General features: G+C 38.4%; 1 protein-coding gene across 1 annotated transcript in view; it reads right to left on the bottom strand.

The window, feature by feature from the left end:
• Positions 1 to 1,966: 1,966 nt before the first annotated feature.
• The window catches only part of LOC149312222 (protein phosphatase 1H), a 100,210-nt gene continuing 84,798 nt past the window's right edge, over positions 1,967 to 17,378 (bottom strand). Inside the window, exons 7-10 of the mRNA XM_089524216.1 lie at positions 14,406 to 14,469; positions 12,453 to 12,560; positions 9,080 to 9,231; positions 1,967 to 7,478 (exon numbers count right to left, since the gene is read on the bottom strand). Coding sequence (XP_089380342.1) covers positions 7,331 to 7,478; positions 9,080 to 9,231; positions 12,453 to 12,560; positions 14,406 to 14,469 — 472 coding nt within the window. The 3' untranslated portion in view covers positions 1,967 to 7,330. The remainder of the gene's footprint in view (positions 7,479 to 9,079; positions 9,232 to 12,452; positions 12,561 to 14,405; positions 14,470 to 17,378) is intronic.

Raw genomic sequence — 17,378 nt, 5'->3', positions numbered from 1 at the left:
ATGCCTCTAACCAATTTTTAGCTTTTCAGTTAATTTTTAAAAACCCTTTAAGGCAACCCTGAGTATGCTGTGGCCTTTATGGTATGCATGTAGAATAGAATTAGTAACAATTATGATTCTGAATTTGGTTCATGAGACAAAGTCTGAGTATAACTTTCACTAAGCTTTATACCTAAGCACTTCTGGCTAGTTACTCAAAAGTGATTACTGTATATACTCATGTACAAGTCGACCTCGTGTATAAGTCGAGGGAGGGTTTTAGGGCCAAAATCATGTATTTTGATGTGGCCCATGGATAAGTAGAGTAAAATTTAGTGACATGTAACAAGGGATGTAAAGGACAAAACAAATTGAAAACACCACTTCCCTCCCTCCTGCTCACTCTCTGGACCTTTCCTGACCACCCAACACCACTTCCCTGTTGCTAGATGAGGAGGTTTTAAGATTGGATTGAAAAGGGAAGAAAGTGGACGGAAATTGGTTGTTCCATGGTCAGAGAGATCTAGAAAAAGAGGATGGTGAGAGAAGGTTTTGACATCAGATTGAGGAGAAAAGTGGAAGGGAAATGGTGTGTTCTGTGGTCAGAGAGATCCGAAGAGAAGGAAGATTAGGGGGAAGGCTTTTAACATCATGTTGAGAAGGGAATCGCCTCTCTCTCGCACACACACACACTTTCACTCCCTCCCTGACATGGCAGATCTTTCAGAAATCACTGCTGAGGCACAGAAAGTGAGGCATGGAGGCGGTACTTTTTCAGGACCTTTCTTAGTAGTATTGCCATATTGACCCACATTTAAGTTGACCCAGGATATTAGGGTCAAAATTTGGGCACAATTTTTTTTTACATAAGTTGAGTATATATATGGTATATTATTTTTTCACAGCCATTGCACACCTAGTACCTTTCATGAGTTGGACTCCATTTCCCACCAACCCCAGCAAACATAGCATAATGAGTGGGAGGAGTGGAACTTGTATTTCAGAACTAATGCAGTTGGCCGGGGGGGGGGGGGGGGTTATAGCTCTTTGGGTTTCCCAGTACAAGATTGCTACAATCTGGATGCCCAAATTTTGAATCAGATTGAGGGTCCTGCCAGATCAGACTGGATTCCAAATCAGGGACTGCACACATAGCCCTAGTTTGCACCATATCACCCTGAACACAGATGATTTCATCTGATTTTGCAAGCTAAGGGGTTTCAGACCTGGTTTTGTACTTGGAGAGGTGATACAAAAGAAATACTGGGGACCCTGCTAGGAATGAATTCTGCCTGCTTGAAATCCTGAAATGCCCGTACCAGACCAGAGATCCTCTGACAATACTAGGCAGATGGTCCAGTGGTCTTACTCAGCACAAGACACCTTTCTCTGTCTACAGCAGGATTTGACAAAATGGGAACATTGAAAAAGGAAACAAAGTGGCTGTACAAACAGACCCAAAGGACTGGTGTCCTGCTGCTCCTTTCACGGCCGGATCAGGGCTGTGGCAACCCCACACCATTGCCCCAATCCGGCGCTTTGCTGGCTCTAAAAGAAATGGCAAAATGCAGCTCCTTTTAGAGCCAGCAAAAAGCTGCCATTGCTGCCATGGCGGTGGCGGCTTTTTACTGGCTCTTTGGTGCAGTGCATCTAAAGGCCATGCCAAAGAAATGGCATGACACCGCCTGCTGTGCGGTCAGGTGTGCGGTGTGATGCTGGCACTGGGGAGTAGTTGAGGCAGCTGGTGTGTTGTCACCACACCCCCCACTCCAGCTCAATGCCGGCATTTAGTGCCAGTCTGTTTAGCCCCAAAGAATCCACAGAACTGGATATTATATTCGGTCTATGAAAAGCTCACAAGAAATCTGAGTGTAGAATTCTGGACTTGTATTCATATTTTCACTGGAAGATTTCAGTGCTTTTGCCAATCAGCAATCATTCCTTGAAAAGAAGCTCACAGTAACACGTTCCAAAATAAAGAGCCAAAATAGGTTTTTATGTTTATTATTTTTATACAATTTCATTTTAAAACATTGGTTGCGCATACATTTTTTCCAGCTCCCTTCTTTATTACATCTCACTGAAAAGTTTCAAAACACATAAAATATATCCCTTTACTAAACATTTTTGTTCTCAGGTTACAAAAAGTTTTGACATTTCACAGTCACAACGCTTAAGTACATTGATCCTCCCTCCACTTTTTCCCTTTTAAATCCAACAGACTCTTTTCTTCGTTTGGAATGCTGAGCCTAGAAAACGGTACATTCCTTAAGTACAGTCACTGTGCCAAACAAAGGAATGAAGAAAATCTCGGCTGCTGAATTAAAATGGAATACAATGGAATGGCAAAACAAAATGGAGGTTGACAGGGAAAAGCCTCCTTCAAGTATAATATTAGGTAGAATTTGGCAGAATTATTGAAGAGGTATTTGGCCACTATCTACATCATTTCCAGAGCATCATTTCCAAACAACAGGAAAGGAAACTGTTAAAAGCAGGCTTGGAAGAGAGTGCAATTTTTCATAGCTCACAATATAAGAAGCAAACAACAAGAGTACATATGCCATGGGCAAGCAAACTGAAATGGGTTTTGGGAGGGGGTGTAGTGTATAGAAAGTCAAGAATCAAAGCTCAACCTGTAATGTTTGGGACACCATTCCAGAAAATTTTAAGGAACCTTCTCGTCACGAAATCTTTGAAAAGTTTATTGACTAAGACCACTTATTCCAAAAGCCTTATGGGATTTCTGATTTTTAATTGATGCCTTTTTCCCCATAGGTATTTTGTGACTACTGTATTGAAAGGGACCTTTCTTGGATTATTTGGACTTTAAACAAAACAAACCTAATCATTGTCAGGATTAGAAAGAAGGTGTAATTCATTCAAAGGCTGATGAACTTGGTAACAGAAATATTGGCTTGCAAAGGGAAATTTTGCATAAACTGAACTATTTCTTTGGAATGGAAATAGTAGAAAGGAGATGAATGACTGGAAGTTTGTTCCCTTTAAAAAATGAGGGATGGAAGAAAAACAACCATGCAGTTGGTCTGTAGTTCTTCATTGATTTGATCAGTGTTATCACACACAGATTTTGCACTCTGAGATCTTATCACTGATCATATGTCTATCTGAAACTGATCCATAACAAACATGTTTCTTCTATCTCTCATTAATCTTTGCCTAAAAGCCCTTCAAATTCTAATTTTGAGAGACAGAAACCATGAAAAGTGAGTTTTTGACAATTCTCTTTTAGATTGGTTATTTCAAAGATCAATTACCAACACTGCTGGCATGTATCATGGCCCAATGATAATTCATTCAATCCTCTCATTTTTCTCAACTATATTGATGAGTTCTTAATATCCAATAACTTTTTACCATGAATTTTTGCTCTGTAACCTGGTTACTTTTTAAACTTGATTATCAAAGGAAGTTTATGCAACTGTCGAAGCAGCAGCACAGTGAATGCACTTCGGTTATTTCTGGACACTACTAAATTATTTCATGTCAGAGGAGAAATTATTTTTTTAAATATTACTACTCAGTGGTACACAGTTACAAAGGTTTCATATGGGAGTGTGACCAGAATTTTGTCATTCTGTGGAACCTGCCTTTTCCAAAATCAAAACTGGAAATAACGATTTGCATAGCCTTCTGCTGGGCTTGGTAAATGCTTCATGTCACAGCCTAGTAACAGAGCATTTGGCATGAAGTCCAACTCCCCACAGCGACTCAGAGCACAAGCTATAGATGTGGGGCAAAAAATTAAAGAGAGCCAATTGCAGTTCACAGGATGCAACTCCCAAATTTGGAACAAGAGTTTGAGGGGTGTAGGACCATTCATGCTTCTTTAGACCCTGGCCACAGGCTCTTAAAATACTCTCAGCTGGAAAGTGCATGGCTGTTTCAAATGCATTTCTTTTAGACAGGAACTGAAATATTTTATATAAAGAAGTATTTATGAACAAAGGAACTCTGACTGAATAAAAAATGATGACTGACTGCACCTTTCAGAGAGGGACAAAAGCAAACACTGCCACTTACATTTCTGATTTCATTCAGGATAAGGGGATGAAGTTTCATTTTGCATGCATCAAAACACAAAATGTCTACATTTTCTTTAGGTATCCTGAGTAGGGTTTGACACTCTTCTAAAAGTGCTCTGCAGTCAATGCAGCATTACTTAGACAAAGCCATTGAAAGGAATAAGGTGATTTGGTCTGGTAATTTGGAGATGTAAAACAAGAAGTTCCAGGTGTATTGCTTTTTAAAATAGGTTAAATCCTATGCCTGAGCATTAATATGTTCCTTTTGAAAATGTTATTTTAAAAAATTTCAGTCTTCCATAGCTACACCTTAAAATACAATATTTTGGTGAATATTACCTTCTGTTGGACATTATGCAAATAAAGTAGCATTTGAACTGTGCCCCCAAATCTGGATGGATCAACACAGACTCACAGAGAATACCGTTTTATTTAAATGCTTAAGATAAGTACCTTTTTTGATTACTTATAATTAAAAAGGAACATTCTATTTGTGAGATCTATTGGTGCCAAATGGATTGAATTCCAGCTGTTGGACTTTTTGAATGATATTGATGTTCAGACGAACATGTTGCAGAGTTGTAATCAAATAGAGAAATGGTACTCAGACCTTTTACCCTTAGGATCCCTTCCCTTTACATCTACATGTAATATATGAATAAAAATATCTTGCTTATTTAATGTGCATATTTTCATTTGCACATTCATGTATATCCATATTTTAACATTTTATAAGGGAATAACATTCAAATTAGAACAGTTTTATTTAAGTAAATTCAGTATTTGAACTCAACACATGTGTAAATTTTACACATAAAGTTTAGGAAGAAGAGTAGTAGGAGGGATCAGAGCCTCCAAGTCTCACACACCCCTTGAGCAATTCTCATACACACACACCCCTGGCGGTTTTGCCTATGTCTTCAGAGTAAAGAACAATGGCAATTTAATCTACAGTGCTTTTTTGCTGGCAAAAATGATCTTATTTTGGCTAGTACCGATAGCATAGTTAGCCACTAAGGACTTTCTTTTTTTACATTTCAAGAGGCAAATGCATTACAAAATACTTTACTAAAAGAATGTACTTTGGTAATCATGTGGTCATGAAACAAAATGAACAAAGACAATACTGCCTTTCCCAGACTGTATTACAAAGTGACACTGATACAATCCATAACCATAAGATTTACTTTATAAAAAGTAATGAAATGAGACTGAAGCTTAATGGGAGCTCAGTTTAGAATTTCGTCTGAAATAAAGAACAGAAATGTGTATTACCAAATCCACACCAGATTATTTGGGGGTGGGCGACAAAGGTAAAAGGAAGTAACATGCTCTCAGCTTATAGTAGAAACCTTATTGGAAATAAATGTCAGAAGTACTATTGATTTGTAAAAAGATTTTGAATGATGAAGCATTTCTTTTTATGGAAATGCAGATTTCAGGATATCTTGTTACAAAAGCATGTTATTGCATTCTGATTTATATCATGTCTGAAGCTCATAATTATCTTTTGGCTGGTTCCATTTTAGATTGAAATTTTATTTACTGTGGTAACAGCTTTTTGAAAGAGACCTTTCTTATCTGATGCAAAGGTTGTATGTGAAGTTTAGTGGAGTAAATGATATGCCTGTTTCAGTAAAATACTATTCCTTTATTCTTAGTAATAAATCCCAATCCACTGAATCAACTGATAGTAATGACACAACACAAAAGTCCACCGACTGAATCAATCTGCTCTAGTTGGGTCTAACAATAGTATGCAGGACATGATGTGTTTCTTTGCAGGCTAATTCTATTATGACGAGACTTATGAGACCATGTAGTGAGTGTCTCTTGTCAGTTGGCAGCTTCAATTTTGGGAAGATCTTACCACTTTTGAGATCATTCATTGTTTGTCGACTATTTCTGTCAGTTCATTGTCTTCCCAGCTAGCCAAAATGACTTTTAAAAAATGACATGCAAGAATAGGTTTCAGTAGTTTCCAGCTTGGAAAGTAACACCTGAGTCACCAAATTGTTAGTCACTGGCAACCAATCAAATGGTGGTTTAGGAAGGGGGAAAATATGGTTTTCATAAATCCCACCCTAAAAGAAGTGATTTGTATGCATGTACAAGTAAACTTAAAGACCTTGAACATGTTTCTTACTGAGATATTTGCTGCAATCTATTCTGATACTACACTAATGTACAGACAATTTAGGTACTGAAAAGCAACAGCCATTTCTTTCCCATTTGGATTTACAGTTAGAAATATTGCTACCTCTTGATATAATGTCACAGAAGCTGTTTAAGGAAGCAATGTTGGAACTGACAGGAAAGAGGAAAAGGTATTCTTCTGGAGGAAAACTGAGTATTAGATAGTTACTAAGAAGACAAAAGTTTACCGAGAACAACAAACAAAACAGTACTTGAATAACAATCCTTTCAACAGGATGTAAGTTGAGGAGACAGAAGCATTCAATGAATGAAAAATATCTGGTGTCAATGGAATTTTTTGATTTCCAGGGACATCTTTCTAAAATAAGAATCCTCCCAATCTGCTACATCATAGTTATACACATACACAAATTTTGACAAAAAGTAACACAAGAATACATTTCTCAATCAATCTCACTGTTCTCTTAGGCAACTTTACCAACATGTGCTGGACTAAGTCTGGAGAAAAAGTTGGTTTTATTGCCTAAAGACATAAAGGGATCTGTGATATACCAAGATTTTGATGACAGTGTAAAGGAGCAAAAAGGTTGAACACATGTATATAAATAAAACCCTTAAGATTTTCTCCAATGAAACATCAAGAACTTTTGAACAAACAATAATTAAATGTATAAGTCTCAATTTACCTTAATATCATAGAAATTTAAGTCATTCTAAAGTAAAATCAGCTGAGACTTGTGGAAATAGTGGCTGCCTTACCATTTTCAACTATGGTATTCCCAATTCACATCTCCAGTGGCATTTCAGGCTACATCAAACTGGGAAAGATAAATTCTTCTATCTGATCACAATTGGGTCCTCACCAGGAGGGACATTAAAAAGAAATTACTAATACACTAGCAGCATAAATTTCTGATCCTGTTATGTACCAGAAACATAAACATAGGGAAGCTTCAACTTCTAAGAGATGCCTTTAAATTGTGTACAATTCAGCCCCTACATTTCAAGTAAAAATAACCAAGTTCAATCAAACTCAGTTCAGAATATATATGTTAGAAACACTATATTCTCATTTCTTGATAGCTTTTCTCTTCCACAGATTGTTACTAAAAAGCAAGCTTTCCCTATTACTAGTATTGGTGCTTGTTTTACAAGAGTTTGTTTCCATGTATTAAAGGAATGACGTAGACAGAAATGTCATCTCCTGAACCCAGTCTATCATTGGATATCCTCCAGCCTCGGTCCTTCAGCACTCCTCTGGCTCGCATTACTAAATCCTGAGCTGCTAATGTGTACCTGTAGGTAAAGAAAAAGAGGGACGAAAACCCAGATATTACAGGTTGGAGAAAATGAAAGCTTCATTACTTGCAGGGCAGGTGAAGCAATCCAAACAATCCTGTCCTGAAATAAAACTCAGCAGTTGTATTATGCAGATTACCAACCCTCAGTGTGGACAACATAGTTTACGAGAAAACAGCAGCACACCTAAGCACAGGGAAGAATCATGCACTGTGAATGTTCTTTTCACTTGCTAGGAATTATTATTATTATTATTATTATTATTATTATTATTATGCACTCAATAAAGGTAAAAACATTTCGTGTGTTATTCAAAGACTTTGCCTCCAACGGTATGAGGGTTCTTTTAGGCTACAATCATATGCACCTGGCAGATGGAGCATGGGCAAATTGAAGGTAATCCTGTGATAAATATTCCATGGTAGACTGCTTAGACAGATGAGTATACACACTTTGTTCATGTTACTTGCTTAGAATTTTTTTTATTTAATTTTACCAGAAGTTGACTAGTAAGATATTTAGTAAAATGTGAAAGATTTATATGAATTGAAGAGAAACCAGAGTATATGATGATGATTATGATGTATAGTGTATTAAGGATTCAAAAATTACTTTGCAGATAGATGTGTATATTTTGGTAACAAGCATATACTTAAATGTCAGTGTATGTTTGCCATCTGCACTTACAGACTACATACTCACTCAGGTGCCAGCTGGTGTTGGTAACTTCCTGTTTAATAGCACCTAACATTCATCTGGTGATGTAGAAAATCAAACACTTTTTAGATCGATTAATAAAACCCAGTCATGGATTTCACTATGGAATACTTTTAAGTAGTCAATGGAAGAAATAAAAATGATAGCAAGTATTCTGTATCAGCAACTTAGCTGGTCTTACATCAAACATAATGTACCCGTGCTCTGAATGGCAATAAAATGGATCTCCTTTTCTCTATGCAGCTGTGATGTCAAGTAAAATTGTGTGTGTGTGTGATCATGGTACAATCAATACTAAATAGTGATTGTGAATACAGAATAGTCACTTAGCCACAACTGTTCTGTACTCTATACTATACTCTATACTAGCAAAGCTTAGGAAGGTAAAAATGATATTTTCCTGCATCTTGTCAACCATCTGTTTAACTTGTAACCTGTTAAATGAAAGCCTCTTTTACATTTCATATTTCCTAAGTATCCAAATTAAGATTAATAGTTAGGAATACAGAAAACTGCTTTAAATTGAACCAGACCATTGGTCCATCTACCTACCTAATTCTCAAGTTCACAGGCAGAAAGTTTCCCAGACTATCCTGAAGATACTGTAAGCAAAGGGGCGTTTTACCACTGAGTTAAAATCCTGTTACTCAAACAGAGTTTAATTCACTCCAAAGTTACTTTAAAAACTCATATTAGCCATGCTTTATTTACTATCCTTCCTTTCCATAGATTCTTTTTACACCTTTATCCTGCACTCCATAAGAAGTACCATTTAGAAGCAAAAGTCCCAGTATTGGAGGAAAGGGGGTATCCAAATGACTGACTGACTGACTGACTGACTGAATAATAATTTGCTAAAGCTATATAAAGAGATTACAAACCTGTGGGGATCATCGGGGTCACAGTTTGGCAGGAAGTTAGTCACAGCTTCTGCCACTTCTTCATTTAATAGTACATCCCAGAGTCCATCTGTAGCTAAAATCAGCACATCATCTGGGCCATGTTCATAATGGAGAAGATCATATACTCGCACCTAAAAGAAAAATAAATGCACACATGAAGGGATGGAAAATCAAGAGATTTTACTGAATAAGAATTATGCCCCCCCAACCAAGAAAGCAACTTAATCCCTCTAGCAGGTAATATAAAGGACAGATACATAAGGCTCTCCCCTAAGTCTTAGGCTACTTGGAAACCCTCCCCTTCTGAAGGATTGCGCAGATGGGATTTGCTAGAACAAAATTCTATCTGCCAGTATGTTAGATAGGAATAGAATTACAGGCCATTCATTCCAGTCCATTTTTGTTTCTGGCAGTGATGTTTTGTTCAGCTCCCTGTTCCAGAAATAAGAAGGAATCATCTGCATGAAAATCAAGAGCAGCTATCAGCTTGTGTCCTGGCTGATCAACCAGAAGCATCCAAAGTATGCAAAGTTTGAAGCATTCACACAATTTGCAAAAGATTTCCTCTTGTACTAGAACATTTCTCACAGACCTGTACTCAGCTATACAAAAAAGGTAATCTCTAGCATCCTATGCAGTATACTCTATAATAAACTCCTTGAGTGAGTTGCCAGATGTCACTAAACCAGCATGAAAAGAAAGGCCATTTTCTGTTTTTTCCAAGTGTGTCTGCTATTAGACACAGGTATTGTAACTGCCTGCCTAGTACTCCACACTGTCTAACTGTCTTCTTGAATTCCAAAAATGGAGTTGATCTGAACTACTAATTGAGCACTTTCATTATCCCAGCAATGTTTGTGTTTTCAAGGAAGTGAAGTAACCTTGCCATAGAAGACAAGGAGAAATTATTATCTGGACTTGGATTTGGAAGCACCTGAGCAGCAATGCTGCATTGTCCTTGTAGTTGACAGGGTCAGTCCGCCACTGATGTGCTGGGAAACATATTTGGCATGGCTTTGAGAGTAATTCATCATCTTGTTGTGCTGCATTAATCTTAGAAATCATTGAACAGGAAAAGCTTATAGAAACTTTCTCTAACCTGGTACTTCCAAACGTGCTGAACTACAACTCCCAGAATCTTAACAAAAGAAAAGACAGCTGGTGTAGCAATATAAATCTAAACTCATTTTTCTTTCACAATCAAAAATCATGCATTTCAACACTTTTGTCATCACTGGGAAATATTACAAGAGTTTTTGCAGAATATTCTCCATGAATATTGCCAGTGGTTATGCGATTACTTCTGCTGGTTCTTTCAATACTCTTGGATGTAGTTCATCTGGCCCTGGGGACTTCATTTAGACTGGTCAGGTATTCTTATACCACACCTATCCTGTGCTGAATCTCCCTTACTTCATAATCTACTCCATTTTCCCTAGGTTGAGCGCTGAGGCGAAAAACATGTTGAGTAGTTCTGCCTTTTCTCTGTCTGCTGTTAGTATTTCATCAACTTCTCCATGCAATGGTCCTATCATTTATCCCCACCAAGCTTGAGCTTGTTCTGTGTTTTAGCTTTTCTGACTTTCTCCCTACATGTGCTGGCTATTTGTTTGAATTTCTCTTTGTGCTTTCCCTCTTTTCCCATTTCTTGTGCATGTCTCTTTTAAATAGTACCTCAGTTGAAAGTTCTTTAGACATCCATCTTGGTTTCTTTTTTCTCCTCAGTGAAATTGTTTAAAATGTTGCCCTCAATATTTCACTTTTAGGAAATTCCCAGCATCATGAACTCCCTTCTCTTTTAGTATTCCTAACCATGAGATCACACCAATATTTCCCTATGTTTACTGAAATAAGATTTCTTAAAGTCTTGAGTGGGTGTCTGACTACGCTTGGCTTTCCATTTCCACTATTTAACAAACTCCAGGACAAAGCGATCACTCCCACCTAAGGATCCTGTCACCCCATTAATCAAGTCATCATTGTTGGTTAGGATCAGATCTAAAACAGCTGATCCCATTATTGCCTCTTCTACCTTCTGGACAATGAAGCTGTCTGCAATGTGAGGGATTTGTAATTCTTCTATTTTGAAATAGCCTGTTCTGTTCTATGGAATTTAAGAAAATAGTTGACATAAACAAAGCTCTGCACTAGTTACTTTTATTGTTGTTGAATGCCTTCAAGTTGTTTCTGATTTGTGGCAACCCTAAGGCAACCCTATCATGTGGTGTTCTTAGCATGTTTCTTCAGAGAGGTTTGCCATCGACATCCTCTGAGGCTGAGAGACTGTAACTTGCTCAAGGTCACCCAGTGAGTTTACATGGTTGAGCCAGGATCTGAACCCTTGTCTCCCAGTGTCCTAGTCCATGCTGGCCCTTACTATCTACTTTGCTACTCATCAAAGAACCTACCATACTTTATTGAAACAAGTCTCCTCCTAATTGCCTTGTTCTTTTTTATGTGAAACATTAGCTAACTCAGTTTTCATGAACAAGCATGCAAGCAACTTTCAATATCACCCAAGTAATTTGAATGCATATACAAAACAAAACAAAATGGTCCTCAGCACTATTATGTGCAGAACTTATCAATTAGCACCCTTTCTGGGTTTTTAAATTTTTAATTTAGAAGACAGTGAACAACCACTCTTGGTTTTTGCCTTGTAGCCAGCTTCCAGTACAGTGCCAGCTGACCACTTTATGGTTCTTTTTTTTTTTTTATAGGCTTTCTAAATACCTCTAGACAGCCATTAAATTAACAACCTTAGGTTGCAATTCTCAAGCTATTTACTAGAGATGAATACAATACTATTTACTGCCAAGCAAATATGCACAAATGCTTACTTCTAAGTGTACAAACTGAGATTTGACCATTTCTTTCTTGACCTTTACTAAATTTGTTTGTTATTCAGGCCACCCAACAGTCATTTTGTGGGACACCCAAGACAAATGTTGCCTGTGCCAAATGACAAGGTGTGGAAATTAACCCCTAACTCATTCCACATATAGACACTCACTAGTAATGGAACGGCATCTTCCACCAGATGACAGAGAAGGCTAAATTAGGGAAGCAAACAGGCCATGGGCACACAGAGCTCCATCTATGCAAGAGAGGAATGGCTGGAGGTTCAGGAGGAACAGCCAAAGGACTGTTATTACAATCCTCTAGTATCTGCTGCCTAAGGTGGTTGTTTGTCTAAGTAGCAGGACTGGTCTTGCCATTTTTCATGTGGAATACTGTCTAAACTTTTCCCAAGCACAGACATTAAAATATCTTGTTCAGAGATTTAAACAAACAATTATTTTTTGTTTAGTGCCTTCATCCTGTCTCCATTAGAAAGACGTGAATGCTCTACCTCAGGTGATGAGGACAAAAATGGTTTGATGTAGATGTTTGAGTCATGCACCTTCAGGTCGTGGTCTCCAAGTCCTCTCGTAACCCCAATTGTTGCCATAACACGAGCCTAAGAATAATGAAACATGCCATAAGTAACAAAGAACAGTAAGTAACACCAAGAACTCCCTCAAAAGGCTTCTTCCTTTCTTATCCAATGAAGAGCTTAGGGAAGCTGATTTTCTGGACTCCTTTTCTAATCCAATGCTGTGCTGGTAAAAGTAAATATCAAGAAGCTAACTTCCTCATCCCCACCATTTTGGGAGCTTTCTAAGCCCCCGTAATATGGTATTCAGACAGTGAAGGTGGTGGGTTGGGGTGCAGAGAACTGAAGGGGAAGTTGGCACAGCTGTCAGAAACAGATGGGCAGAAGATGGACCAGCATCCACATTTGGATATTTGGGTGATTTACAGCAGACTCTTTTTAAACCTTCTAAATCTGTTTTTAATTCAGTATTTTGTTTAATGTGTTCTTAGCTTGTTTAAATGATCTATTGTTTTAAACTGTTTAATTTGCTTTAATGTTATTTGTAAGCTACTCTGAGTTCTTTTCACAGAGGGTGGGGCTTAAATATTTTCATAATTAAATGAATAGACTGATAGGCATTTTTGAACTCCCAACTGTTTCACAGAAGCAGCAGCTAAAACTGGTTTGAACATTTGATCCTCTCTCTCCTCATTTAGGTTGAGAACAAATATGGGAGAATATGTTTTGTGAAGCTGTAGAAAATTCTGGGGCAAGCATGTCGTCTGAAGCACCTGGTTCATTCCTTCTTGGTGTAACTGCTTTCCTGGTCATTCACGCCTGATCCCCTACTTTGCTCCTGACTCCTGATAATCATTCTCAGGGTTCAAGTCAAAACCAAAGTAGAATTTACAAGCCTATGCGTTAAGACACAATCAGTGCAAACCACCTGCAGTAAAATTCATAGAACACTTCTTGTGTCAACTTATAAAAATGCTAAATACTTCCAATACTGCCTCTGAAATACAACAGGAATTAAAATACAGCAACAGTAGGCACACAGAAACAAAGAAAAATAAATTTCAAAAGCTGCAGGTGTGAAAACACATTTGAACACACACACAAAACCCAGTTAGACCATATAGATAAGCTACAACAGATCCGAACCTTGCATAGATTAATTTTGAAGATAGGGGTTTTAAAATATAAATTTCAAGCAAGCAGTCAAACTTGAGAAGAACTGCGGAGAAACAGAGCATGCATACCAAATGCTAGCAGCCTTGAGAACTCAATGTCCTTTTATTGATCTCACAGCCTTGCCTATTTGGCTTGCTGGGGTTAGCACTAATAATCTGGCTGTTCCTAATTATGCTTTTGGTAACATGTTGCTACTTCAATAGAATTCTCAGTCTTCTCTTCATATTCTTGAAATGAAATTGTACTGAAATTAACTGAGCAGTGGGTGCAGCTCAAAAAACAAAAGTACAATAGATGGTTCTATGTACTGTCTCACCAATGTAAATCAGTCTTATGAAAATTGTGCTCAAAGCAGTCTTTCCCTAGGTTACCAAGGTACATGCAACTCTGCATTCAAACTGCAGTAAACTCTATAAAAATGAAACAAATAAAGCATGTCTTTTCAAACCAGCTCCCTGTTCTGATTGTTCAAAACACAAACAAAACAATTAAGTGGGTGAAATCAGAAAATTCGGCAGTAAATGTTCCTAAACTGCCTTTGATCAAAGAGACTACATTCTCTTCCCCCTCACCCACTTTACAGACTGGGTGAGGTGATTTATGACAGACATAATATTCTTTTCAAGCTGACAGAATGATGAAATAAAGAGACAGAGACAGAGGAAAACATTGCACAGCTTGGGGCTAAACAGAGTGGTAAACAGAAAAAAACAGCCCCATATTCCTTTGAAATGACAAAATGCTTATTCCCACCTTCTTGCCTTCACCATATATAAGGGGAAACTTCAAGTCATCCTCTTCAATGGTTTTGTATGCCCTGTGGGAGAATAAACAATATTTTATAAAGCTCAGACTCAATTACTGAGGCAGTGGACTGACACTAGTTGGCAGTATTATTTCTTTGAGTCTGTCTGTGCTCCATCTTTACAAAGCATTCCATTTCCCCCCAATCTCAGTACAGTCACCCCTCCTAACTTGCGGATCTAAGATCCACCACCTCGAAAATCCTTGGAGGGGTGTGCACATGAAGGTACACCTCATTCAAGCCTATGGGGCTTGAATATGCATGAGCCTCCATTTTTGCGGGGGGGGGGGGGGGAGATCTGCAATGAGTCCCCACCAAAATGGAGGGCCAACTGTACTTTGCACCATAATAACAATTCTAGGTGGGTATCAGCTCAAGTCTGCTCAATAAAACAACAACACAGTATTGTGGTACTTTAAAGAATAATCAAGGGTACTTTGGCGAACATTCACAGCCTATATCCCAGTTCAACAGATATGGAGGAGGGGGGTTATACCCTGGAAGAAATGAGATGCAATTCACAAAAATATGTTATCATCTCTCTTCAAGTCAACTCCGACTTATGACGACCCTACAATAGGATTTTCAAGTAAACATTTATTCAGAGGTTTGCCACTGTTTTCCTTTTAGGCTGAAAATGTGTGACTTGTCCAAGGTTAACCAATGGGTTTCCATATCTGAGTCTGAATATGAACCCTGGTCTCTCAGAGTTCTAGTCCAACACAAATCATTACACCACATGGACTAATCACAGAAATATATCTCATAATAAAATGTTTAAAGACAGTCATGTTACCTCAGAACAGCTGTCCTTGAACAACAACAACAACAACAACAAACCGTACAAGGCTGGAAAGAGAAACAGCTGAATTAGAATATATCCACAAATGCCAATCTATCAACTGAAAGCGACAATGGGTTCCTGACACACTACACATATTGTAACACTGGTTAACACCTCAGCCTCCCAAAGGTGCTCTTAGCCAATTAATCATATCTCCTTTCTGGTTCCCAGCCTGTCCACACCACATTCCAAAACTCCACCATTCATATAGTCTACCGCCCACCCTGGCCTTAGGCAACATCATTCCTCCTGCCTTTGTCCCTCAACTACCATAGTTAAAACTGAACATGTCACCTCATCACCATACCCACAAGTTTTGCATTTTTATGGCTCTTCATGACGTCTTATTATAAAGGTCCTTCCTGGGCACCAGTTCACACCATGCACTGGGTAAAGTAGACCAAGTCTATGAAAGCTTTTGCTACTGCTTCTTCACAAAGTTAGGGGTGGTACAGAATGGCACTTTGTGCCGGCCTGACTACGGAGTAGGAGTGAACTAGGGATGGGCATCCAAATGCTCCCAGCCCTTGTTCCACTGCCAGTGCACCATTATGGCGTGCACCCATTCACATGGGGCACACCATTATGACGCATGGGCAGTGGAGCACGCTCTGCGGAAGGGGCATCATCATGGTGCGTGAGCACCACTATGGTGCCCCTTGCAGGAAACTGTTTTGAGCAGCTTCTTTTTGCTCCTGAGAGGGAGCGGATCATTGCCGTGGCGTGTGATTGCTGCAGCAACAATCCAGGGCAAACAGGGGTGGCATTTAGCTGCCCATCTGTATAGCCCCCTAGTCTCAAAGGTGCTACAAGATCCCTTTGCATAAAAAAGTTACACTGTTAACTCTTTCCCATCCAAAGGCCTCAATTCAATATCCATCAGCGTAGTGTAAATATACATCCCCATAGCTTGACACAAAATATTGGAACAATATTGAGAGTCCCTGAGTAACCTGATGGATCTTAGATTTGATATCAGCACTGCAAAGGGAGAGAATACTAAGCACCACAGCACCAAAAAAAGGCCACTTGCACATGTAAAGGATGCTTATGTATGTATATATCCCTAACAGGATTCTGACCAATCCCTTTCCTGTACAATCTGTACTATTTGAACAGCAAGAAGAAAACATTAATGCACAGAACAAGAAGCAAGTTTACAGGCACATTAATCCAACTGCCCTTCCTCAATCTGGATGGATTCATTAAATCAAATGCTGGATAGTAACTCACACTTCAATCCCATTGCTTCAACAGGCCCACTGTAGTTTGGACTAGCAATTGGATACCAAATAGCAGTAATATTGCAAAAAAGAATGGGATTATATTATACATGGGTAGTATTGAGAAACAGCAAGATTTTAAGATAATGCATGAATCAGCTATTTTTAAAAAAAGGAAAAAAAAAAAAGGAAAATTCATTCAGAAGTGAAATATATTAAGGAAAGCTTCAAACTATAGATAGCATCAATCAGGTTATTCAGCCAGAAATTCTCTGTCAGGTTTCTTGTTGCTTCCAAATGCCTACAACATTCCTACATGAAGATATATCAGCTGTAGGAATTAGCATGCAACCACAATATTTATGGACTGGTCTTCCTTGATGATCTTCCCGGCATGTATTTTGCTACATTTATGTCATTTGGGAAGCTTCAATTAACATTTTTGTCATCTGGAAAGCTGCATTTGTTTCTCCAACCCTGGGTGTATCCACACGCTTTGATATCACTTTCTCTGCCCAATTTCTGATTTATGAATTCCCAGGATATGTAGTTTCACAAGATATTTCAAATTAACAAAGTAAAAATTCTCTGACAGAGTATTTTAATGCTGAAGTTTAAAAGAGCCAACTAGAGCTATTCAAAGTACCTCATTAAACTGCATAATTTCTACAGTGTAGATGTAACCTAAGAGAGCCTTCTTCCACCTGCAGTTTTTCAGATATATTCACTGGACTGCAACTCTCATAATCCCCCCAGCCAACACAGCATGGCTGTCTGGGGGTAGAATGGGAGTAGCTGGAGGACACCAGCTTGGGAGAAGCTGTCATAAAACACACAGCATTTATTATTTTTCC

Source organism: Sceloporus occidentalis, unplaced genomic scaffold (assembly GCF_023333645.1).
Source record: "Sceloporus occidentalis isolate IW3139 unplaced genomic scaffold, rSceOcc1.0.p SCAF_5, whole genome shotgun sequence".
Lineage (NCBI taxonomy): Eukaryota > Metazoa > Chordata > Lepidosauria > Squamata > Phrynosomatidae > Sceloporus > Sceloporus occidentalis.
Note: the sequence above shows the minus strand (reverse complement) of the source record. Positions and strands in the feature narration are given on the sequence as shown.